The sequence below is a fragment of the Scophthalmus maximus genome, chromosome 3 (assembly GCF_022379125.1).
Source record: "Scophthalmus maximus strain ysfricsl-2021 chromosome 3, ASM2237912v1, whole genome shotgun sequence".
NCBI lineage: Eukaryota > Metazoa > Chordata > Actinopteri > Pleuronectiformes > Scophthalmidae > Scophthalmus > Scophthalmus maximus.
In genome coordinates, this window is record NC_061517.1 from 13,388,015 (window position 1) to 13,414,648 (window position 26,634).

General features: G+C 42.0%; 1 protein-coding gene across 2 annotated transcripts in view; it reads left to right on the plus strand.

Moving 5' to 3' along the window:
* cpne5a (copine Va) overlaps nucleotides 1-26,634 on the plus strand; it is a 60,648-nt gene that overhangs the window by 19,661 nt on the left and 14,353 nt on the right. The window contains exons 6-14 of one of the 2 annotated variants that reach the window (XM_035646134.2): nucleotides 291-305; nucleotides 474-550; nucleotides 12,132-12,195; nucleotides 15,934-16,037; nucleotides 16,303-16,407; nucleotides 19,265-19,306; nucleotides 19,565-19,640; nucleotides 21,360-21,413; nucleotides 22,006-22,067. In XM_035646134.2, the coding sequence (XP_035502027.2) occupies nucleotides 291-305; nucleotides 474-550; nucleotides 12,132-12,195; nucleotides 15,934-16,037; nucleotides 16,303-16,407; nucleotides 19,265-19,306; nucleotides 19,565-19,640; nucleotides 21,360-21,413; nucleotides 22,006-22,067 (599 nt within the window). The remainder of the gene's footprint in view (nucleotides 1-290; nucleotides 306-473; nucleotides 551-12,131; nucleotides 12,196-15,933; nucleotides 16,038-16,302; nucleotides 16,408-19,264; nucleotides 19,307-19,564; nucleotides 19,641-21,359; nucleotides 21,414-22,005; nucleotides 22,068-26,634) is intronic. The other variant, XM_035646136.2, reaches the window with a different exon arrangement.

Here is a 26,634-nt window from a genome sequence, read left to right on the forward strand (position 1 = left end):
TCACTGTGATGCTTCTTCATAAGCCTTTGTATTGTGTTCCATGCTCTTTGTGGCTTTTTCTTCTCTTGTGCTCGTTTTCTCTGAGACTCCGCGACTCTTTACCCTCAACTGTGCCCATTCTGCCTTTTTGCGCTTCCACATATCCACTTTTGCTCTTGTTCCTCACACTTGGTTGATGACAGTCTGGTATTTGAGTTGTGTGCCTTCTGTTCCATGATATGCTCTGTTGTGTCACCTCTGCTGCTTGGTCTCTCTCTTTTACTCCTCCTCCTCCTTCTCCACCCTGGAAGCCAACCGACTTTAACGTACGTGTCTGCCTCAGAAGTCCCTAATTTACAAGCGTACAATGCTTATAATGCTTAACTCCTCACCGAGTCTCCTTGTTATCCTTCTGTGATCCATCTGAATGCCCCCATCCTTTGCCCCAACCTGTCTCTTTCTCCATCCCACTTTATGTTCCCCTTCCACGGCAGGACTTCCTGGGGAAGGTCCACTGTACACTGGGAGAGATTGTGGGCTCACCTGCCAGTCGCCTGGAAAAACCTTTGGGGTGAGTGTTCATTTTACTCTGATTTTGCACAATTATGTGGTGAGAATAAGAGCCATTCAGAGCTAAAAAAAATTAGGTTTTTATTTTACTTACCCTCTCAAAGAGTCAAATAGAAGCGTTTTAACTCTGCAAACATGAGTTTTCAGATATTATCATATACTGAAAACTCACAGCTCATTCAAATGTGACGAGGCTCCCCTGCAGGATTTCGCACATTCCAGTAAAGATGAGGCGGTGATGAATATGTCTGCCTTCTTGAGCCATCTGTATCATACATTACACCGTAAGATTAGACCCATGTGCTTGGAACGGGATTGGGTAATTGAACACGACCGGGAGCTTCCTCAGTGCAATTACTGTCATTAGGGAGGCGATCTACCAAGGAGAGTGGATTGAAGTCGGCACACTCGGACTTGTGTGTCGCTCTTTGAGCTGTGTGTGTCTTTTGGAGAGTGGGGAGGAGGTTTTGACACCAAGACGTTTGTGTGTGAGAATTGAAGTGCAAAATGTGTGTGTGTGTGCGCTCCTTGATGTGATGTATGGGGCAGTGCTGGCCCTGGCAGAGGGTAGTTGGTGTGAACAGCAGGGCTTCGGTGTCGACCATGAACTCTGCCAGGGACTGGTGGTGGTGGATAACAGAGCTCGGTGCCCTTCAGTGCTGAATTGGAGGATGAGCAGGATCAAGAGACAGTGTTCACCATTATGCTGTAAACAAGACTTCACACCCCACATCAGAAACAGGAAGGAGCCCCAGGCAGCACATGATGGACAAAAGTATTGATTCTGCATCTTCAGCGGGGGCACCTTGAGAACCGCTGAGACCCTGCAGCACCAGACTTATCTGCGACAGAGTGAAGATTATAATGATGATGAAAACTGTAAAAACGTATAGGTTGCTTTTAATTTTCCGTTCCTAATTACATTCAGGTTAGGGTACCTTTTTATTCAGCCGTGTGCTTTTTGAATATCTAGACAGTGTTCATGGGTAATGGGAGTTTTCCTCCCCTCCTGTGACAGACGATAGCTCAGTGGTTGTTTAATGGCTGTGTGCTCCATTTCCTTGTCATGCATCCTGACATGACAGTGCCTCTCTGGACTGCAGCATTGAGGAATGTCTCCCGCAGGGACTGAGGAAATCTGTTAGCCATGCTTAAACAAGCCCTCCCAAGGCACACTGCATCCAATGACCTGCTTAAGAAGCACATCAGCACCCCTTTCCCTATTTTCCACACTTCATCTCTCATTTATTCGCTCTTCCCACCAGATTCTTCCCCCCCTAGCCTGACCCATTTCCTCCTCATTGTGTTCTCTATTTCTTTTTGTTCCACCAAACCTCTGCCTTCCCTCTTTCTGCCTTACTTTCCCCCTCATCTATGATGATGATGAAAATTTACATGTAGTGCAACATAAAATAGTGGGAAACAACAGCCACAAACACAAAATAAATCAGGTTTTAACTCCCAAATAAATAATTTTATTTGAGAGGAATGAATTGTGTGGTGGCTGTGGGAAACCTTCTCCACATTTTTCACTTAGTACACACACATTCATTTTCCCTTCATATAAGCATAAACTTAACTTGCCACTCACACTTGGCTCAATAATTTATCTCACTCAATCATTTCTGAATTTGAATCTGCACATGGGGACAGACATAATCTTCTGGTGTTTGCCTCTGAGCAGATTTCCACAGACTTATTTGTTTTGGGGATAATAACAGGTCAGATGAAATGCACGACTTTTCCCACGTGACTGTATTATAATGTAAAAGTGTGCACACTGGTGCAAATCTATTCAGTGTATAATGGGGTTTTAATGAGAAGCATGTATCAAAATGCTTGGTAGCTGAGGGAATGCAAAGCTAAAAGACTGATGCAGGTGAATGACATCTTTTACTGAAAAACATGTGAGCTGTCACGATGTTCTCATGGCTGCGATCATGCTTATAGCCTGGGGAAAAGGCCGTATACATTTCATGATAAGAGTTCATTATACAAATAACGGTAACCTTTTCTGTTGGTATGGGGAATTATGCCACACACTAGAGCATGCGAATGCAGCACAACATTAGCATATTAAACCCATTAGCTGTGAATGTGCCGTCCAGAAGCAGGAAATGAACTGTAAGCGAAACCACAATGGCTGTCGTGGGTGTGCCAGCTGCACCCATGGGAGCCCATGGAGGCAAGGTAAATGTAGAAAATAATAGGAATGCACAGTAAGTGACACGTACAGTAGAGTGCTTTATGTGTCATTCACTTTTTAGTTCAACATCAGAGATCAGCTTGTCTCTATTATGTCTGTCTCTTCTTGCACTTATGGGAAAAGATGGGAAAGAAAGAGCTGTAAGTAATTTGCATTAATCATATGCACAGAATATACTGCAATTTTCCTCATTTATATCAAGATGACAGTTAAGTTAAAAATGTGTACTGGATGTGGACATGTATTATAGAATGTACCTCGGATGTCTAGATACCCTGGCAGTTCAATGTTATAGTGATTTTATGCCTTTGGCTCTGTTATCAGTGTGACAATGTACGTTTCTGTATTATTTTTTTTAAGCCTCCACCACAAACTGTTGAAATGTCTTTACAGCTCAACAAAGTCTGTTCTGAATGGAACAACTTCAAGGACTGAGCAGAAATTTGATTTAAGTGTGCCCAGGGTTGCAACTCAAAAATTAAATGATAAAAAACAGAAATGATGAAAGAGCATTTAAACTGATGTTTTTGCTTTTGAATACGTACTTGTTTTGATAAAGACATCATTTGTTTCTCTGGTGTGGGAAACACCTAAATATGTGCACTGGCCAGTGTGCCACGTTAATATGACCTGCTTGTTGATCGCATTAATTACACCGCTTTTTAATAATTCCTATAAAAAAATACACATTTGCTGTGCCCACCGCTTGTTGTTCTGCTGCTTTGTTCATGGGGAAACCTCCAGTATCAATAAAGCGACAGAAAATCTTTAGGGGGAAAAGTAAACAAAAAGTCAATTTCACACTGCTGGTGCAGACCGGAGCTCCAAATGGCTCCAAAGTGGATCTGTCACATTCGGCTGTGTGACGGTAACAGAGTCAGAACAATCAACAGGGACTTTTCAGGATTACACTTTGATTGCCACATCGGCCGGCGCCCATGTTAAATGATGAGCGCTCACACCAGTGCAGATGTTGAAACACAAACAGTGAACAGAGTGATGAATGTCAAGCAACACTGATTCATTTTCAACAAACAAACAATAGCTTTGCAATAGAAAATGATTTGGTTCTAAGATAATGCTGTTTGGCTGCTTAACATTTAAGTTTCATATCTTTAGACGATATATTTTCGTATAGTGTTTTAGGACCTGGACCTGGCGCACATACAGTATGGCAGACATGAGCTATTGTGGCCATAGTTACAGCGGAGTTACAGCGAGAGCAGGACACTAATACTACTGCCGCTAATACTACACTGAACCCTGATAGCATCCAGCAGAAACATGTGCAGGCTACAACCTGGGCTTTTTACCTTAACTCTTAACCCCACAATTCTTAATTATACAATCTACAATAGTACATCATTACTACTTTCGGTAATAAGCAAGTTGGCCAGATATGCTAATGCTAATGGGGGATTCCATTTTGCTGACATGATAACTGGAAGTTAACATAATTCAAAACTACATAACCACAAAATAATAACAATAAGTTATAAAGGTCATTGTGGCACAGTGTAATAGCAGATAAATCAGTACAGAAAAGAAGCATTTTGAAAGAAATTAAAAAGAGTGAAATGATTAGAACTACGAGACAGTGCAGTGTAACACACAAGAAGTTGATTGAATTAAAGGTCATGGTAAATCGGCATTGATCCGAAAGAGCTGAGAGTAGCAGTGGACCTGCAGTTCTCTGGGAGCTTGTTCCACATCCAGTATGTGGAGCATAAGAACTGAACGTTGCTTCAGTCTGGACTCTGGGGACAAGGGAGCAGACCCGTTCCCAGATGACCAGAGGGGTCTGCATGGTTCACAACGTAGCAGTAGATCAGAAATGTATTTTGGCCCCAAACCATTCAGCGCTTTATAAACCAACAGCAGTATGTCAGTTCTTTGGCTGAGAAGGAGTCACCGTAAAGATCAGTGGTCAAGTCAAATAAATGCAAGGACAAGTTTTCCTTTGATATATTCTGAAGGTGGTAGTAGGCTGACTTAAAATCAAGGTCCGAGTCCACCAAGATTTCTGCCTTATTTTGAAGTCTCAGCCTTACCGACCGTACTGTAGCTGATGTTCTAAGTGTTCTTCTGTCTCAAAAAACAATGACTTCAGTGTTATGTTTGTTAAACTGAAGGGAAAAAAAGGTCAAATACATTGCAGTGTGATGCTCACAAGATGTCAAGTAGCACGGCTGTATGACTCACCACAAGTTTACTCGGAGCAAGCAGAGGGCGTCGCTTGACTCATCTCAACTTCTTTCAAAGTCGTCGGTTAGTTAGCCGACTGACTTGAGGCTTCAGAGCAGCAGCTCTTCTGACATGAAACAAAACCTGTGCTGCAGATTTACATGATGAGTAGGAGTAAGAGAAATTCATTTTTGTTGAAACTGAATTAATAACTGAAACTCAAGTATTCTAAGCAGTACTGTCAATGGAGAGAGGGAAGCAGGTACAATGTATCGCCTGATTAGCCGAGTGTTTGCTTGTATTACTTAATAGGGAGGTGAAGTGTTTTAGACAGCTTACAGTGATCGGTATCCTCTGCCTCGGGACATCACACACAATTAGAGCATTCTGCAGTCTCGCTAAAATGCCAATTTGGCCTCCAAGGCTGAGCATTAATAAGGTTCCCTCCCTCTCTCTGTGTACTCCTGCTGTGCTGATCCTGCAGAATCCTCTTTTCCCCCTGTGACACAATATATACCATTATTGTTCCATAAGAGGCAAAATGCCAGCACAACCCTTGTGATAAACATTCTTTTCTCTTCTTCACCTGGCCTTCACACTCTGAATTGGGACTCCTCAAGGACCTTGGCGTCACACAAAACCTAATAATCTGCCCTTTTCCTGCCTCGCAAAGAAGTAGTTCATTTATCTGGTTGTTAAAGGTCTAGTTATTTTTTTTGACTGTTTTTTTTCAATTTTTTTTTCTTCAAAGATCATAATGAAGCAATGGATTTTTGGCTTTACACTAATGATGGAGGCCTCAGGTGCAAGTGCAGGCAAGGGCAGCGGAGATTTTTACACAGTAGATAAGCTCAGCTAATTTGTTTTTCTCTCTGAGCAGACATCGTTCGTCCCTGTCATAGCTACGGGCGATCATCCGCTGGAAAGGTGAGGGAGCATCCTCAAAGAGTCTGAGTGAGTGCTTTGCTGCCCCAGTTAAACACTCCAAGTTGTTAATCTATTTAGCCGCAGAAAAACAATCTGTCAGCGCGGAGATTGAAATCTATACTCAGCATAACTACCACAGAGGAGGTCAGGGCGAGCCAGTGTAACACGATTTGGATTCTGTTATTCGCTTCCCGCCACGCCAGGGGGAGGGGGCAAAGGTGCTGTGGCCTCATGACCCAACAGGTAGAAACGCAGAAAATTGGCTTTGATTTGATGTTGTGCATCTGCAGCAGGAAAGTGAGATAAAATGCATCTTGCATTGTTTGGTGTTATAACGAAGAGAAGGGGGCACTTCCTTTGGCCTCAGATAGAGAGGGATGTTCCGTTCTTGCCAGGGGGGAATTGAAAAGAGCTTGTGACGTCCTCTAGAGAGAGAGAGATCTTTCTTGTTGGTGGGAGAAAACAAGGAAGAAAGTATGTGAGTAATATTTTTTAATTAAGACAGTATATTTTTCATTGACAAATTAATCCTCTCTCTGAAAACAAGCGTTTTTGGCTCGCAGATGGTGGATGAACATCTCATTGGTTTAGACTCGAATCAAACATTGTTATAGTGACTAAAACCCTGGCCGGAATTTATGTAATGTCAACAACAACATCGTTATGTCACCAATACGCTCGTGAAATTGAATACATTCAAAAACGTAACCGTATTTCACATATAGGGTTAATGTTCACAATTATGAAGCACGTCAGAGCAAAACAGAATTCACATAAACAACAGGATGTGTTTCATTCATTGAGGTTGTAAAAGTGGTCGTCATGATAACCGTGGGAGACTTGATATATCCAATGGATAACACAAACACAACTGAAAATAAAAAAGATGATATGCTGGTGATAATGTGCTCTCATGACCTCCTAGTTTCCACTGGGGGAAAAAAAGCAAACAGATTCTTTTTTCTCAACATTTTACTGCACTACTGACTTGCTTTGTGCTGTCTCTTAACAACGCGTCAAAGAGCTTAGCACGTGGTTGCCTTTAGATACCTGCTTTAAACACACACACCAGCTCCTCTTGAAGCACCAGTATGAAGCATTTCTCTTTTCCTCTCTGAGAACTTACTATTCTGGTGTCCTGTTGAATGAGACGCTACACTTTTCAGGCTTTTTAAAAAAAAAAATCCTAGTGAGGTGAGGGATTATTGATGTTTGTTTGTGTATGAAGATCAAGGGGATTAGGGGTTTAATCCCATTTGAAGCCACATAGAATTTTGGCAACCTTGTCTTTTTTTGTCTAACTCTGATCTGCCTACTACTCCAGATGCTTAATGTGGCTCAAAGCCAGAGTATCTGTCTACCCTCCATCTCTGCTGGTCATTCACTCAACTCAGTTTTGCTCAATTAATCCAATCCCCTGTACAACCACAAAGATTCAGTGGATTCACTGACCTGGACAATCTCGATGAAATCACTGAGTGCGTTTACGTCCACATTAGTAACCTGGATAAGAGATTTGATCATATTTTAGACATGACCTTCAAGATGAGCTTGATAAATCTGGTCAATTAGGCTACATTCCAGTATCCAGGGTGGTGATGTTGTGGCTGCAGATGTGTCTTGATTCCACACGATCTCCGTCACTATGAGATGCTGGGTTAAGTGTTTGTTTGCCACAGTCTCGTGGTTTCTACTCTGCAAAATAACGGTTTTCTAAGCACAATAACACTGCAGACATTTCTCCTGATTGGCCCACCCTGCAACATCTGCAGAGAGGGAAAAAAAAACATTTTCTTTTTCTTTTGCCTCTCATTCATTTTGTCGAGCAGATAACCCTCCCCCACTCTCATATGCATGACACGTTGCAGCGTTGTTAAATATCAAGACCATTCCTCATCCTAATGACCTAATGTGAACAGCATCAACAATTGCTTCCTTCTCCCTCGTCGGAGTTCAATCTCAAAACCCTCCCCCCACCCCACCTCTGCGCTGATAGGTAATGGAGAATAGAGGCCGTTGTGAATCAACATTTCATGACAGCAACTGTCCCTAGATAGGAAATTATAGAGGCCGTACATTGAACCTGAATATTTATAATAAATTATGTCATGTACAATGATCTTTGATGCTTCTTTTGTGGAGGAATAAAACAACTGGAATGTGCCGTCTCCTCCACCAGTATTCTCGTTGGCATTCTGCAGAGCAGCAATATCAGAAACTTTGGCCAAGTAATTTTAGTGATGTTGAAATATGCTGCTTGATCTCTTTCCATTCACTTGATCAAACAGGCGGATCTGTCAAGACAGCTGTGGCTACTTCTGTTTCAGTGTGAGCTAAGAGCACGATAGCACTGCTTCCTTCCCCACTACTTCTTGAGAAAAGGGAAGGGCACTGTGCTTCAAGGCCCTGTGTCACTCCTGTCTCTACCTGTTTGTTCCCTTCATGAAGTTTTGTTTGATGCTCTGGCGTTTCTGTTGAAAAGGAGTAACAGCAGATGTGGTAGCCTCACTAACATGATGATAATCTGACCGTAAATATGAGGCCTGCTGAGGTTCTCAGAGGCAACATCGATACACATCACGGAGTGGCATTGCATTGGTCGTGACCATATGGAACTGTTGCCGAGGGATGCCTGTTAAGCGACTGTATGAATTACGGAGAATTGCGAAACGATGTTAAGCACATAGCCACTTAGCACGTGGTTAGTGCTGTCACTCCTCACCTGTAATCCTGTGATGCTGGGAGATGCCTTATGCCTTTATTATATTACATTAATCATTCACTGCGAGCACAAAAGCCATGGATGATGACAAGAAGTCATCAGTCGTTTCCGAACAAGACCACCTCATTAAAACTCTGTTCAATGTCTGCACTTAACTCTGAATTTAGATGTCATCACTGCTTCTGCAAAATGATCTGCTCTTCACTATGGTTCTTCTCAATTAAAGACTGCATTTAATCCTATAGAAATGAAGTAAATTAAAATTTCTGTTAATTTCTATTTTCTGTTCTGATTCACTTAAGGTTGTGACTGCACTTAGTTAGTAAGCCTGTACCACCTCACAAATTACATTTAACCAATCGTATAGTTAATGTGTCAAATTTAAATGTTCCTCTATTTTATGATTTTGCAAATTTGTTGGGCAGTAATCTCACCCTTGGTTGTACTGGACATGGTGCAATTATAAAGGTAACGTTTAATTTTAAAAACACATTTATCAGTATAGTGTCACTTGCAGGACTTTTGCTTCTATCTATTTCACATATTGTATATATCATTTTGACAGCTGAAGGTTGAAGTTCAAAGTTTTTTTTTTCAAATGGAAAAGGCCTCCTTCTCTGGTTAGCATTAATTTGCTGAGTAAATCTCATGGAAATTCTTTGTCTCAGAGTGAGAGTAGAGAAAAGGTCAGGAGGTGACTAAAAACATGAGCGGTGCATTTCAATAACGGTTAAACAAGCTCTTGTTCACCCCCCTTGGCCCGTCCAATAGTGTTAAAACGTGAGTGGACCTCTGTGAGATCGACCCACTGCGGGCCGAGGGAGCCAATCAATAACAATGAAGAGTCGAGCCACACGTGCAACGACAATTAAGTGTTTGCAAGACTGAGAATTTGTTAATATTATCAAACAAATTCACATTGTTTCTGATTCTGTGGTTTAAACCACTTTTTCCTTTTTAATAAAGACACTGAACTCAAATGATGTTGAAAGCGCAGTCTCCTTGTTGACATGAATTGGTTTGGGAGATGAAGTGACCGCAGTGCACAGACATCTGGCAAACAGCTCATTTATCTCTGAATAGTGTTTGTTGAGTGTACAGATGAGGCTAAGTGTGCTTCAATTGAAATAATCAGCTCCCTTCTGACCTTGGCCTCTTTATTATTAAATGATAAAGGATTTGAGGATCAATTTGTTATATGAAAACCAATAACCGCACAATTTAATTTGCAGTTTATGTCTTCACGTAAACATGTCCTTAATTAAAGCTCTGCAGAATTCACTCTAACCAATGAAGTGACACACATTACTTGACTTTATTTATTATTTGACTTGCCAATCCACGTCTAGGTCACACTAAGACACACTGATACGTCTCCGTACATGACAAAAAAACGAATTGAAGTAAGACTAAAGACTACAATCAATCTGCCCCTGTACTCGATATACTGTAGATATGTAAATGCATTGAAGTAACCTGAAACATTGAAGCTGACAACATTGAAATTGTGTTGGCATGAGTCGGTCGGCAGGGGATCGCCCGACTGTTGAACATCGCAAAATACCCCTTATGGCGTTTGACTGTTTGACAACGCATTCAAACGTTGGAACATCAGGGCAGACAAATACGAAACGGATTTAGACGACCAACTGATTAAAGCCCGTCAGTTTCTCACAGTCAGTCAGACTGTAATCCTTGTTCATTGCTGATAGCACGGGAAGGAGGACCACACCAACACATTTCACATAGTTTCATCATCAAAGCATTTTTTCCCACTGAGGAACTGTCGGGGAATGATGCCGAGCGAATGAAGCCCTCTTTGCAGCACATTTCATCCCCAACAGTCACATGTCTGGACAAAAAACAGGAACTTGTCCCGTCTATTAACAACAGGAACTGTATCCATCCACTCAGTGCTTGCTTGCAGTCATAGTCTGAGAAAATGTCGCACTGGGCAACGCATGCTAATTTTGAAAAACCATTGCCCTTTTGATACCTGCTCTCGTCTCAGCAGCCGATTAGAGAAGGATGGTGCTGCTTAATGCGTCTGGAGCTGATATTTAACCAATCACTGGATGTCATTTCGCAGTTTGAAAGGTGTATTGGTCATTGTGTCCTGAGGGAGACCTGTGGAGTGTGCTGGGTTTACTGACCTCGTTGGTGAGAGGTTTACGGCTCTTTGAGGCCTCATCAGACGACATGGTGGTGACTCGGAGTGAAACATCAATAATTCAAGGACAGTTAATTCGCCTTGAGATTGGTCTCCATGGAGCTGGAACATGGAGCCTGAGACAGAAGTGTGCGTGCCCTCTAGAGAGCGTGATGGCTTCATTTTAACTTTTGCCCCACCGAAGACTGTGATAATTCTCTTACACGTACTGCTGGATATTCATCAGCGGTGGTTGATGGATTTATATTCAGTTATTGATCAAAATTGATTCATCAGGGGATTCGATTGCTTTTATGATGCATAACATCGTATGTTATCGGCTGGGGAAACCTTAGAGAGGCCAGTAAAGGTTAATGGAAACACCCTATGCCATATCTCTAAAAAAAGATGCTACAAATACTTCCTGCACAAGCTGATGAGAAAGAAAAAAACACTATATATCTTATTAGGTTTCCCGGCATACCCATCAGCCGAAGGAAGTTTGTGCTTTAAATGGTAATTGCGGATCTAGTCAGACTACCCGCCAGTTAGCAGTATGAAATCCAGTGTTACTGCCAGTCAGATCAACTGTCACAGCTTGATGAGGATAACAGCAAGTCTGACCTTCTAGATTGGTCTCCAGCTAAGACCACAGCAGGACTCCTGTGTAATTTCCTTCTGTATCCAGACAGATGACAGGAGTGTCAGCAGCTGTTGCATGTTTATAAAGGAAATGTGTTGTGGTGGCTCTGTGGTGGGTGGAATGGGCTCTATGCAGAAAGCTGGCGATAATAAAAATTGCAGCCAAGTAAAATTTCAGGACAAACTCTGGAGAAATGCTGCATTTGTCTTTGTAAGCTCCGTTGAATTTACAAGCTACTGAAGTGGCAATGTGCACAAACACAGAGAGGCAGCGACGCTCTCTTGTGCTACGATGCGTCCTGATCTTCTGCTGGAGCAGGAATCGGCGGTAAACGACAGCAGACCTGCCAGACTTTATGTTCCTGTTGGAAAACAGGGATCAGAGGAGTTCTGTGTTTCAGCAGTTTTATTGCACACGGTACAAAAAAAACCAACTTAGGGCAGGATTTATAACTTATTTTATGGTTCAGTAACTATGGTGAAACAATATGTGCCCAGTAGAACTGTCAAACTCGCACATTTACATTCTGAATCGCATCGTTGAATTAAAGCTGTAATTTTATGCAGAAAAAACACCTGTATCGTGATCCTGCTTCTTTCTAATGTATGAAGAAATGAAAATTCCTGTTGGCACACGGCTATTTCAACTACAAACCTTCACAATTATCAAGTGAAATGTTCAAGGTTTTGTTGTGAACATTTTTGTTGTTTTTTTGTTGTAAGAATTAATTACCTCCGTCTTGTTTTCACAGTGGCATACCTGGGAAGAAATGTGGCACCATTATCTTGTCGGCCGAGGAGTTGGGAAACTGCAGAGTGAGTCCAAAATAGTTTTACCAGCAGATTAAAAAATATATATGTATATATATATATATATATATATATATATATTTTTGTGATGGCTTCTTAATAAATGTTTTGCGATGTTCACTGATCCGTCTGTATTTACTGTAGGTGATAAATTACAGCAGGTCACTGTGAAATTGTATGTGACAAAACCTGGGGGGGGGGGGGGGGGCAGTTGTGCATGTTTTGTGAGCTGCATAATGCATGTTTAGCAGTTTAGCAATGTTCCTCACAAGCCTGCTGAAGTGAAATGGGCTGTTTAATAGCCTCGACTTCAGTAATATCTATTGTATTATAACTGTCCCCATTAAACCAGCAGGATACGCCATGTCACTTTGCACTTGCATTTTGTCATTTGGAAATTGTGTACATAGTGAATATCCTCTGACTTTGAATGGCTATTTAATGAGCCCGCATTCATTCCAATTACTGAAGCAGGCTTTTCCACCCATGTGTGGTGTGTTAATGCCCGAGTCTGAGCTAATAACCTCTGTCCACTAATGCCCAGTGGCTTTCTCTCCGCACTTCCAAATTAAGATAGTAAATAACCACACTCCACTGCAGTGCTGCCACTGGAGCATGAGGAAGGAGCAAGACTTATTGGCCAGAACAACTGGCCTCCCTCAGCGGCCGTAAAGCATGACATATAGCTGCAACTACAGTATTAATATTTTATGATGTTTTTAATACATAAAAATACATGTAAGAATATTATGTTTCTGAGCTTAGTAACTTCCTTCCATACATGTTGAGTAAAATCACACCTGGTTTAACAGCAGTTGTTCCTGACTTTGACTTTGATTCTTTGAAAGTTTTTCTGACTGCATCATTTGTCTCCCGACGAATAATAACATTCACCTGCCAGAGGAAGCGTGCTGACAATAAATCTGCCGTGATAGCCATTACTGATTTGGGCCTGCTGGATTGGAGTGTCAGTGCTCGCAGTCATTGAAGTGCTGCTGCGAGTCATCAGGTGCATTGGATCTGCCATGATAGGAGGTAGCACCATCCCGGCAAAGCACCACTTGAAGAAGGGATTTTGTAATATAAATGCAAATGCTCATCACTGGTTGAAAAGGACCATTTCCGTTTTCCCAGACTCAATTAGAGAGACACGGACTTGACATGTCACTGCAGACCTGCCCTGTTTACACAGAGTTTAACCCCGAATGGAAATATCTCTGGGACGTGTAAAGAACAGGATGACGAACGGGAAGAAAGGCAGATTTTAGTTGAAGACACTCCTGTCAAGTACAGTTCCCACAACTGTGTGAATCATAGAATTTTGGAATTGGCACCATTCATCTAGAGGCGGTTTATTTTATATTCCACTGGCGACCAGTAAACAGAGGCAGCAGAGTGACAGCGTCGCCTGAGGTAAACACTGTAACTCATGTTTGGGGGAAACAGTGGAAGTTCTGCAGGGACTGTTATCCGCGAGGCAGGTTGGCTGGCTCTCACCTTCGCGGTGGATTTGCCAGGTATCATTAGGCGGAGCAACAGCCTCTGCATGGATCAAAGGTTTCCTCTTGGCTGCCGTTATCTCTGGCACAGAAGACTTGCTGAGCAGCGGCTGGCTCCCTCTCAGTTCCTCCTCACAGTCCAGCTGCGGCTCTGGCTGATTAAAATCAACGTTAACCACACAACATATGGCAGCAGTACACCACAGTGAGGTTTTAATCTTTCGTGTCCATTCGGTTGAGTGTAAGTGTTGTTCAGTTTATATGAACATACACACTCATACATGTACAAGCCAAAAAACCCAAGGAGGATCTCAAGTATTCTTGTACAGTTTAGCTTATTGATGTTACCGTCATGTTTTTTTGGTGTATATAAAATTGTTCCGTACACTGACGAAAATCCTTCACCTGAGGCGCACAGTCATTATGGACAAACATGAATGAAGGGAGGCGTGAAGCATACAAAGGAGCTGTGTCAATTTCTGACTCGTGTAATCCTCTGGCTCGTGATTCTTTCGGTGATTCAACACATTATGTGATCCCGAGGTTGTCGTAAGCCTCTGCAACATGAATTCAGTCCCTCTCTCCGAGAGTGACGGTGTGCATTGCTCTGCCACTTACCCCATGCAGCGATTTCTTGGTGGAGCAGAGAAATGGGAAGGAGGCTGCAGTGCTGCTCTCGGTATCCCCCTGCTGCTCCTAAACCTCAGTGGCTGAAATGAATGTTCTGCCTCTTTTCCAACTTAATGAGAGAACACTGCTTGGCACCAACGTGGGTATGTGTTATCTGTGCCTAATGAAGGCTTGGGGCACCGTGATGGTGTAATTGTAGAGGCTGTGTCAGGGCTAAGCAGGGAAGTTATAGGGGGGTTCTATTTTTAAGGGCATTGATAAGCAAACTTCTCTTAAATAATATGTTGTCCTTTTTTCAAAATCCACAAAACAAGCCATGGAGGGAATCTGGCAAATTAGATGTTCCTGTGAAAGGACAGATTGGGGTACAAACTATTGTGGTAAAAACGATCTTCCATGAACATGCTCTCTCCTTCCTGGTTTAAAACACAGAAAATAAGTGAAAATGACAGTAGGAGATGAAATTAAATATGCAGCGACAAATCTTGCCACCAGAGACGGTTTAATCTGCTCCTTACTTTGCTTTGGTTTCAATTTTTCCAAAATATTGGTTGGAAACAAACTACGTTTACAGTAAACAGATAATCAAATGGGCTAAATCTTTAGTAGCGTATTAATAATAGAACTAAACAATATAATTACTGTGTATCTGTGTTGTGGCATCCATCTTCCTCTTTGCAGTTGCCTGAGAAATAGAAGCTGCATGGCCTGTGTCATGTTTGTGTCCAAGGCATGAAATGACATGATGGGGGTTAGTGAGAAGCAGGTCAGATGCAGAGCGCACCACACTGATGTGGGTCACATCGATTGATAAAGGCCCTGCCAGGCACCACGCTGTTTCTGATCTGATAGCTGCACTTCAAAACCTAAAAGCCCCGGAGCCCTGAGCGTCTTCTGATATCACATCTCAGGCTCTGAGATATGGTGATTAGATGCTTGACTTGCATATGCATTATGTTTCAGCCCCCCCCCCCCCTTTGAGATAAAGGCTGACAGGGCTGATCAGTTTCTTCTGTTATGGTAGTTAATCTGTCCAGTCTGTGCCCACCGTACAGCCTCATTTATATATACAATGCAGAATATCACCTTGACCACAGGGGAGACTATCAGGAACCAAGGGCATTACGGGGCATGTTCATTGTCCTTGACACAGAAGCACACATTGAAATGCTGCCTAAATGAGTATAATTATGGTAATACCAGTCTTTCCAATGTATCATTAGCTGCACTCACACCCACCATCCTTTTTTCTCCCCCCCTCATTTGCAGGGTTTTAGAATCCATTTCTGTGCCTCTGCATGGTCTCTCATACTATTATTATGATTACATGCGGCACAACAAGGTGTTTTCAATTTGAACATTCTTCATCCCATCCACTGTTGTTGTGCTGGACTTGCATAATGAAGAAATGGTAACGAATGCATTTGCAGCTTTCTGGAACCGTAGTGGCCACTGGCTGGTTTCGCTCTGCTCATATTAGGATTCGGTCAGCACTTCGCTTTTATGTGGTGCTAAATTCTTGGCCCACACACACAGCGTGTACAACAAAAGCACAAGCAGTTGCCTTTTCTTTCTTTCTCACTTCTCTGAATCCCCCCCCCCCCCCCGTCTGTAGGATTACTCCACAATGCAATTCTGTGCCAACAAACTGGATAAGAAGGACTTCTTTGGAAAATCCGACCCCTTCATGGTCTTCTACAGAAGCAATGAGGATGGCACGTGAGTTTGCTTCCTGCTTCTGTTTGTCCGTGTTTTTTTTATTCTGGCTTATCAAATCGAGGTAGGAGGGTCGTGGAGATCAAATGGGATGGGAACCATGGGTGAGAGAATTAGATTGAACTCCCATGAACTCAGCTGAGTACAGATACAGATTTATGCGGACGTGCCCCCGAAGCAAACTGCAGAGGGGGGGATTTTATCCATGGGTTTCTGCTTAGAGATGTGTGTTTTAAGATTGTAAATTCCTGATGACCTGAGTCTCCAGGTTCACCATCTGCCACAAGACTGAGGTGGTGAAGAACACACTGAACCCTGTGTGGCAGCCCTTCTCCATCCCCGTCAGAGCGCTCTGCAATGGAGACTATGACAGGTAGGATGAGTAATGATGTACAATAAAGTGTTCTGCACGCACACACTCGGGTGGAGTGTGATTTTTCCAGGGGATAGCAAAGCCTTAAGTTTCAATATGCAGAGTACATATTTTAAAATGGATTGGGTGTGCCAAATTTAGAAACCATTGATTTTCTACTGATATTTTAGCTGCTGCTGGAATAGAGAATTATTACAGTCCCGAATCTGAGTACATGCTACTGTACCTTGCCTGGCTGTTCATTGATTAGCCCACAATTGGCAAGAGCCTTTGAGAGCATTTCAAGTTTCTGATTGGCTGCACCAGTGGCATTTCCAATTTTATTTCAAGCTCTTCAGAGCAAAGGGGCCTCTTGACACGACACCTGAGGAGCAGAGAGAGTTTTGGCAGGAAACTGAAAAAATGAGACGAATGGAAGGAAGAGAGTCGGTACTTGTCAATCTATAAATGCTGACAGGCGGCCGGAACAACAGAGGAGCCCTGCTATGTTTGTTCGTGTGTGTGTGTGTGTGTGTGTGTGTGTGTGTGTGTGTGTGTGTGTGTGTGTGTGTGTGTGTGTGTGTGTGTGTGTGTGTGTGTGTGTGTGTGTGTGTGTGTGTGTGTGTGTGTGTGTGTGTGTGTGTGTGTGTGTGTGTGTGTGTGTGTGTGTGTGTGTGTGTGTGTGTGTGTGTGTTCACGCATGAGCATGATAGTGTGCTGACCCTCGACGGCCATGTGATTCTGTAGAAGTTATCAGTACATGTCAAACCTCACCATCTCCACCATGCTGGGTGTCAACAGAGGTTCTTCACTTCGATCCCGTCTCTGCTCACCTGCCCGCAGAAGCTAATAGGGTCAGACAGATGGTGCAGAGGATGAACGATTCCCTTTGAGGATTTTGAGGGCAAGGGATATATATAGAAATATATTATCTCCTGATTTTCATATGATATGTCTACAGTTTGCTGTTCAGTGTTTTTTGACATGCCAGTTCACACACCTGGCAATAGGATGTGTCTCCTCATGCATCTCTAATGGCCTCTTGTGATTGGATTTCACTTCCCTGCTCTATATTTGTATAAACACATACATCATTGATGTTTGCAAAGACCATATGCAGTATTGTTTTTAGCCAGTCGGGCTATGACAGATGGGTCCATCGTGTGTGTGTGTGTGTGTGTGTGTGTGTGTGTGTGTGTGTGTGTGTGTGTGTGTGTGTGTGTGTGTGTGTGTGTGTGTGTGTGTGTGTGTGTGTGTGTGTGTGTGTGTGTGTGTGTGTGTGTGTGTGTGTGTGTGTGTGTGTGTGTGTGTGTGTGTGTGTGTGTGTGTGTGTGTGTGTGTGTTTGAGCGAGAGAGAGAGAGAGAGAAAGAGAGCAGGGTAAGGAGATGCTGAGCAAATCAATGTGCTTCACACAACTCTACAATGAAAAAAAAGATTATTCATATTTGAACCACCTCAGAATGTAGGGGACTGGATTTTTTCAAATGACTCCTCACGTCCATTGTGGGCGCATTCACACCTGTACCTAGAGCTGTCCATTTGTGATCGGATCACCTGAGACAAATGTTAATGCCAGGTTAAAAGAGACAGACGGGAGCCAAGAATGGCCATTGCTCCTGCACAGAAAACCTTGTGTTTTGCAATTCAAATGTCCTTAATATTGTGTCAAATGTGAATCTGAAGCACTAATAATCATGTTTACTCCCTCTCCTCTGGCACATTTCTTTGCATCACATGAATCAGTCAAATTTCTTGTGATCATCTGGCTTTAATAGCGATCAAAAAGTAAAACTCGCTCCGATTTCCACTCAAACGTGTTATGGGAACCAAAAGGAAATGGATGCGGGGACTAATTGTCTGTATCTGCACCAGTACATCTGAACGTGTCGTAATGCTGTGTATATAACCCTAATCATTAGATGCAAACAAAAAAATTACATCAGAGAAGTAGGCTGTCAAATCACTTGGGAATCATCTGCCATGCGAGTGTCAGTCAGTAGTAGAAGGAGCTTTTGATCATTTTCTCACTCTGACTCTAAAATCTAATTATCTCACTGTGTCATATGTTGTTTGAGTATTTAGAAGGAGAAATATGATGTTAGCACAGATTCCCCAACAGAGTTCTCGTGTCATCTCGCTCTGCTCTACATCGGCCGCACACATTTGTTAGGTGGGGAAGAACGTTAGGTGCCGACAGAATAAGTTCAGGTCATGATAACGGGGCAGCTCTCCATCACCCCGTGTCCCCCCGGAGCCATTGACACATGATGGACAGCAGCTGGTGGGGACAAGACAATGATCTTTCCATCAGATCGAGTACAAGAGAGAGAGAGAGGGAAGAACTTTATTCACTTGTAAAGAATTCTCTCAGGCTTGCTTATTTGTTTTCTCGCCTTCCAATTTATCCCAGGAACTTGTAAAATATGCTCCTCCCGAGGGGTTAGTTTTCTAGCTTTGGCATGTGCCGAGAAAAATCCTCTACCCAGACTTTTGCCAACTCTATCAACCTACTCTCTGCACTGTGACAGACAAATTCAGCAATTCATTAGAACCATTGATGCCAGTTTACCCACTCGCTCTAAAATTTAGACCTTCCTTTTTTTGGATGCAAGAAAAAATGTCGCTGAAGTGTGCGACACAGTCTAGCTTAAAAGTTATAGCAAACGGTGATTTATTGAATCATCAGAAGGATGATTCCATCTTTTGCATGCAAAACACAGAGCACGAACCACTAATGAGCTCAAATAGCTAGTTTTGGGCTGTGTCATTTCAGAGAGGTTCCCTTCAAGGGAATTTAGGTAGTGGCTGACAAATTAGTTGAATATGGTCACACTAAGACTCATTTCTTCTTCTTCTCTGTTTTTATTTGTTTCACAGGACGATCAAAGTGGAAGTGTATGACTGGGACAGAGACGGGAGGTAACAGATGCCCACAGACCAAACATTCATTATTACTTAGTAATATATATTATTTTTGATTCTTTTTCTTATGTCACAGGAGTTTCTCCTTTAACTCCACTGTGACTTACATTGTATTAAAAATTCATTACAACCGATTATTACAATACATGTGTACTTTATGCGCACTGCTTTCATCTTTCACCTCTTAGCATTGTACCTTCTGCATCTGAATGAATGGAATGTAATGTGTTTTTTTTCCACTGTCTTTTCCTCCAGCCACGATTTTATCGGGGAATTCACCACCAGCTACAAAGAGCTGTGTCGTGGTCAGAGCCAGTTAAATGTCTTTGAGGTGATTGTTTCTCTTCGATTTCTTTGAGCTGCTCTTAAGTAGAACTCCGGTAACTATTTGAACCTGAACTCCTTTATTTCAAACTCCAAACCTATGATGCATCTATTTGTTCAGGATAAGATTTTCCTGCGTCCACATTTATCACTTAGAGTGTAAAGTCGAGTGAAGCACATAAACCATACAGTCGCTGTTTAATGTACATCTGTGTCCACACAATGAATGAATGAACAGTGGACGCAACTTTGGATCAAAAGTTACCACAAGGGCACAAAACCACCCTATGCCCAACTTTCTGTGTGCCATTGTGTGAAAACTACTTCCATTTAAGAGCAAATCAGTGTGCCCTTAGGTTCAGCAAGGTCTTGTTATTGAAAGTTTAATGATAGGAAACTCTCCAGGCCTTGGTTGTTTGAGCCTCGTTGTGGCGAGCCTCCCCTCGTCTCTCCTTGTCCTGCCCGACATTAAGCATTGAAGAGGTTAAGTGGCGCAGCAGACCAGCCGAGGAAGTGTGCTTCTTTGGTGAGAATACAAATGGGAATGCAACAGTACTACGGTGCTGATTAAAAATTTTGGGATGGTCCTTCGGGGGTCATATTGGGTATTACTGTTAAGCGCTGGGAGGCTCCTATCGCTCCCTGCTCATTAAAACACTTGCCATGTTACATTAGCCTCTGAATTTGTCATGGTGGACCTTAAGGAAAGGAGAGTGAATGGAGTGAGTTGGGGAAAAGATGGGTGGGTACAGAGAGCAAGACGGAGTGAGTGAGTGTTATGCAGAGCTGCCCTGAAAGAAGAAGGTGCACCCTTTACCCTTCACCAAGCCTGTCTGTATTTTAATCAGAAAATGAAAAATCGTTTCATCGTGCACTCCTCGCCAGGTCATTGCCCTTGAGGCAGTTTCAGGATGTGGCCGACACCTACATGAAGCCACCTTTTCACAGCTGACAAACAGAGACTTTGAATAGGTCACAGGCCGCGGCGTTCGACTTTTTGCAGATTCCTGTATACTCAACCTGACACGCACGAGGCCTGCAAACATTATCACTGTGACTTGAGACGACAGCAGACTAATGCTAATGGAGGCCGGTTTAATTCAGGTTGATGTGTGTGTGTGACGTAATGCAAACCTGGTTGAGTGATGCCCGCAGCACTGGGAGGCTCATCACAGTGGGGGATAGGCGAAACGACGTGGGATACTTTTTACTTTCTCTTATAGCCCACTTCCCTCCAGACTCGTGCTTCATGTTTGTGTGCAGACCAATGGTGGTGTCACATCAGATCACCTTATTGGTCTGTTTTGTGTACATGTTTGAACGCATTACACGTTATTACGCACCTGTGAATTTACACACTTGCCCCTGTTATTCAGTCTGTGTGTTGTATCATTTTATTTTTACAAATAAATAATTTGAGGAGGGATATGGAACATACAATCCACCATCCCCAAGCTTGGTAGTATTTATGTAAAATGTACAGCACTATATAGGAGCTTATAAAATTTCCCTTGAATAATCTGCGTCTTGCCTCCGGGCATGATCAATGCTATCTCATTCTCACCCGCTGCAGTTATTGGATTCAGTCCATATGCTCCTTTACCCTCACCGAACCCGGAGTAGGAGGACAAAGATGTTTTTTATACTCGCCCAAGGGCTGATAAAAAGAATTGTCCTGTAATTTTGCATTATCCTTATCCTTCTTTTTATTCTTCCTTCATACCAGGTGATGAATGCCAAGAAGAAAATAAAGAAAAAGAGATACATCAACTCTGGGACGGTGAGACTTCGTTCTGAGATAAGAGCAAACCTCCTGTTCCACTCACACCCCGTGCCTCCTTTGCTTTTGTGTTCAGCAAGAAGTTTCCTCTTTAGTGGATTGCACGAGACAGTTCAGCTCTGTTAAACATGTTGCTCCCTTCCCAGTCGCAGAGCTTTCGATACAGACAGTGAGTTTAAGTAGATGGGAAAACATTCTCATGACCCGAGTCGGGGGGAGAACTTCCACAGTAATGGGGACAAAGGGACACTTGTCTGTGTCGTATTACTGAAGAGTAGTGACGGAGTTTTATAAATTAGCCGCAGCTTTGTCACTGCCTTAATGTTTGGCTGCTCTTGCTGTATGCGGTGACTCTGTAATTAAAATCTGTGGCTAGTTATCCGTCACACTGATCATCCATCAGTGCGCAGTCACAATGATGTTCCCAGTGATTGGGATACTAATATGAAGCCCAGGTGTCAGAATCATTCTGCCTAGGTAAGTCAGTTAGTGGGTTTTTAGCTCTGAAGTCAGGGCCAATGTGTAGATTGGTAGATTCCGCTGTCCCTAATCACCAAGCATGACATCCTCTGTTTGGACCCCTTTCTCTCAGGTGTCCTTATTGTCATTCGGTGTGGAGTCGGAGCACACCTTCCTGGATTACATCAAAGGAGGGTGAGTCTCGTGTTTGCCTGCTGTTATTGTTTATATGAGTGCGTGTTATATTAATGTTTGTGGCAGGCTCCTTAGAGCAACAACTCAAAGTCTGATAGCATTTACTGTGATTAGTTTTCTTAAAGTCCCAATTCGCACTGTGCAGAATGATCTATGGGCAAAGTTTTGATCACAACTAGTCTGGAAACCAATCTTGGTTCATAATCAATTTTACACCCCTTGTGTGAGCTCTTGAAACCTCCAGTGCATGTACACCGAAAAACGTTTTGAATGATTTACAATTTACAATTTACATAAAAATATGACTGTAGAGGATCTTCAATCCCTTTTTAGCATTTTAGTATTCAAAAGAAAAACTGTGTCATTCTGTGTCCTGACATAAACCCTCCCAAGTCATTAGCATCTCTACCACCAATCCCATGTGACATGAGCACAGAGTTACACCTTCCCAGAGCGATGATGGGTGTTTTCGTCTCACTGTCAGAAATATACTGTACGGCGACCACTCACCGAAACATAAAGTAACATTTATGTTTGCCTGACAAACACAACCATAAATGGCATGTACTGTTACAGCAGAGGCCACTTTAGTTGAAGAGGGGCAAATAAAAAATTTAGCACATCATTTCTGCTTAGCAGCTATGCAATAGCTATGCAACAGCCCTCCTTTCCCCATTGGCACTGACTGTTTATCTTTAAAGGGGTTTCAAATAACACAGCAGAGATCCGTCTGCACCGTCATCTGCAACAGAATTCAACAAGAATTGCACAGTGCAAAAAAAAACAACCAGATTCTTACCACATATACTGTATAAGCTTCTTGATGCAAGTGTCAATTGTCAAAGATGGTGAAGTTGCTTTTTTGATGTGTGCATATTTCGATACTGTGGGGCATCACTGTGGCCTGGTGGTCAAAGACAAGTACTTAATGTTAAGTTCCTGGTTTGAATTTGGCTTGAGACATTTGTTTGATGTTTTCCCAATTTTGTTATCCGCCTCTCAACTGTTTACTGTAAAGTAAAGAAAAGATGAAGGGGAAAAGGTCATATAGTGACTGGTATATAGTATAATAAATGATATATCAGTTGGCTGATAATATTGGCTGACGTGTCTTTCACAGACATATTGGTATCAGCGTTTGTTTGCCAATGCGAAAAGCTTTTACAGAATTGACATTGCAGAAAAGAAGTTTCATGAAGTTGGTTGTATTTGGTTTTATTTGTTTTCTTTTTTATTTACAGTTATTCGTTACAAAGTTTGTGGTTAAACTGTAAAATATCAAGACTCAATTACATTTCTTTGTCATGAAGGTTTAATAAAAACATCTTTTGTATTTTTTGTTTGGTTGATCAGAAAACTTTTCTAGCTGAAAAATATCAGCGTACGTTGAGGGGACTTCACTGAAGTTTTAATATTAGTTTTAACATTAGCAGTCATTGGGATTTAACTAGTTTGGTGAAACTTGCTGCAGCTTCACAGAGAAAATTAGTGAGTGTTGTGGGCATTGTAGATAAGTTATTGCTGTGACCAATCCATGGAAATAAGGTCGAAAACCAGCGCTGTGAGATTTAATACAGTAGATTTAAATGCATTACTTTGGCTCCTCTGATTCATCCTTTCCCATCTTTACTGCTGCCCATTGCAGTACAAGCATCCCTCCACATTTCCCTCAGTGTTATTGACTTTAGTTACTGAGGAGGCCTGTGTGTGGACCCAGAGGAGACGATCTTGTCCAAAGCCACGACTGCAGTGTGAATGAATATGGATGACTTTGATAAAATATGGAGAAGATCTGAGAGCTTAATTAAGGGCGGAAAACCTGTCACATATGGAAATGTTCCTCGGTGGATCAGCGGCTGCCCTGGTTTTAGTTTTCTGCTGCTTTGCTTCTGATGGCTGAGTGTCCCAGATCTGTCCTGTTGGGCTGTTCCCAGCTCACACACATGGACACGCATAATGTAACCACACATACACTTAAAGTAACAGTATTTTCAATCTTAATTTGGGGGGGGGGGGTCACTGTAAGAAAATGTACTGTACAGTAAGAACAAATCAAAAATGTGCGACCTTTACATACATGCTTCTGCTTTGTTTTCATGTTGGTGCATCTTTAAATAATTAACAATTTAAGCTCATGAGCGCTGCAATATTACTGATGTTGGGGCGTGTGCTCATCACATCCTCACTACTTTACATTGGTGCAGGCATATATATGTATGACATTTAGAGTAACGGAAAGCAGCCCGAGATAGTATGCTCACAAAATGTCTTAAAATAAGATAAACAACATGCCTGCAAAGGTTTTAAGACCACATCAAACCATTTTATCGGACTTTGTCGGAACAGGTACATACCTGCAGACACTAAAATTTTACGAGGAGAGAAGTCAAAGAAATATCTTGACACAAAAAGGAGTGTTACTATGTGGACATAAAGCCATGAAAGATTTTTCGAATGACAAAATGATAAAAAAGGTCAAATATAGGGAGAAAGACCCCACCACTAATCTGTTGACCAAAGATGTCACCATCAACACTCCTGCCCAAGTTTCTGTCAGATTGCTCATTGGTGAGATGAACAACACCTTTAATACACCGAATGCAGCTCTCCACCAGCAGAACACGCTTTATTGACATGGATCTGTATCAAATGCTAACAACTCCTACTGGGCCTGCTGTTCGGCTCCAGTTTTACTGTACTCCTTGTGATTGTAATTGCTACTGCTGGAGTTATTGAACAGAAGGTGCACCTTCTGCTTGGCAGGAGACAAGTAAATATTATGTTTTCATACATGCTTCCGCCTGAGAAGGACTCTCCCCAGAAGACACTGCAGGACAAGCATACGAATGACTATACTCCTATTCTGATTTTGAAAGAATCGAATTGTGCTATAATTGTAATTACTGGTGAAATAAAGTTAAATGCATCTAGTGTCAAAGGCTGCACACTAGTTGCTTTAACATTAACCTGTAGTTAGAGGTCAATCCTTAGTTAATTAATCTCCACAATCAGATTCTGATTGAACTCTGAATAAAGCCATCATTTTGAAGGGCGATACAGCTTTTCATCCGTCGTGTTAAATGAGAGGTGGTAATCTTCACATTAAACTGTTTATAGACAGAAATGAGAGAGAGGTCCTGCCCCTTAATTATTGTGGCCCAGCATAGGCAGTGAAGCGTTATGCAGTGGCACTTCATCTTTTTGTTGACAGACATTTAGAGATGTTAAGAGCTCATCAGCTTTTGTAGGTTTTCAGTAATGTTCCTGGGAGCGTGAGTGATGACAAAGGCTGTTACTTAAAAAAAACAAAAAACACTCTTGGATCATGGCAATTTTTTAGAAGTATGAAAATTGCTCCAGCATCAGATGTTCTGATATTTTCTCAAGCTCTTTTAAATCATGAAAGACTTGCGGCAGCCTTTGTGTCTTCTGTTGTCATTGTCTCGCTAATGTTATCTACGAGAAGTAGATCTCTCAACAGCAGAAAAGACTTTGTGTATCACGATTCTCAAGCACAGTTGCAGAGATACCATCGGAAACATGGCAGTTGGGCCTAATTTATCTCTGCATTTCTCGTTCTGTTTCGATTGAGGTTCCTTCTATTTTTCTTCAAGCTGTCGCTGTAGTTTTTGTGCCAAATTGTCCCCGGACGCAGAGAGCTCAGCATCAACCAACGTAGATGCATTCTTGCAGCCATTAGTGCTGTCATTAATTTGTGAATGATACATTGATGTAAATATTCTACATGTTGGAGATTTAACACATTTGGCACAGTATTGAAATTAATTGATCACAACCCACAGGTCCCCTAAGTTTTTAAATTTGAAGCATTAGATTTACTCTGTCTGTTTTGGATGGTGTGTTTGTGTACATGTCATTTGAGTTTTATATCATAAGGTTTGTTTTGCTTCAAATGTGAGAGTATCAATTTCCGTCATATAAAATGGCCGGGGCTTCTGTGTATCTTTTTTTTGCTGTTGAGTTCGAAAATATCAAGAATATTTCTCCAGAATTACTTGTGCTCTACCTTTCAAGTTGAAAATTGGAAATTGATGTGCATGTCAAAAGATTGTTTTGTGAATGAAATTCAAATTTTACTCTATTTTGTTTACATTTTACGCATTCACGTCCACACATGTCAATTTAGAGTCAATCCCATGGATTGCGTAGTTTTTGGCATCTGTTTTAGCTTGGTGAAAGAGTTGAGTTTGAGAAATGAGAGCAATGAGCAGGAGCCTGAAAAGCAGACTGTATAAATCTGATCTCACGTTCGAAACTTCCAATTTTTGCTATTGATTCCTCTCCTTTCATGTGTGGTTGTTATTCCGCTCGCTTTTTCAAAGGACAGAGCTAACTCTGAAACGGAGGGTAAGAAAAGGATTTTTTTCCCCCACATACACCATCACATCCTGACTGGTTTCACAGTGAATTGGTTTTTCATTAGTTTTCATTAGTGATTAAATTGGGGCCCGAGATATAATCAAATAAAGGTAATTGAAGTCCAAAAGCCACACACTGTTCAGACTCCAAGAGGCAAATGAAAGATTTATATGTTGAAATGTTTCTT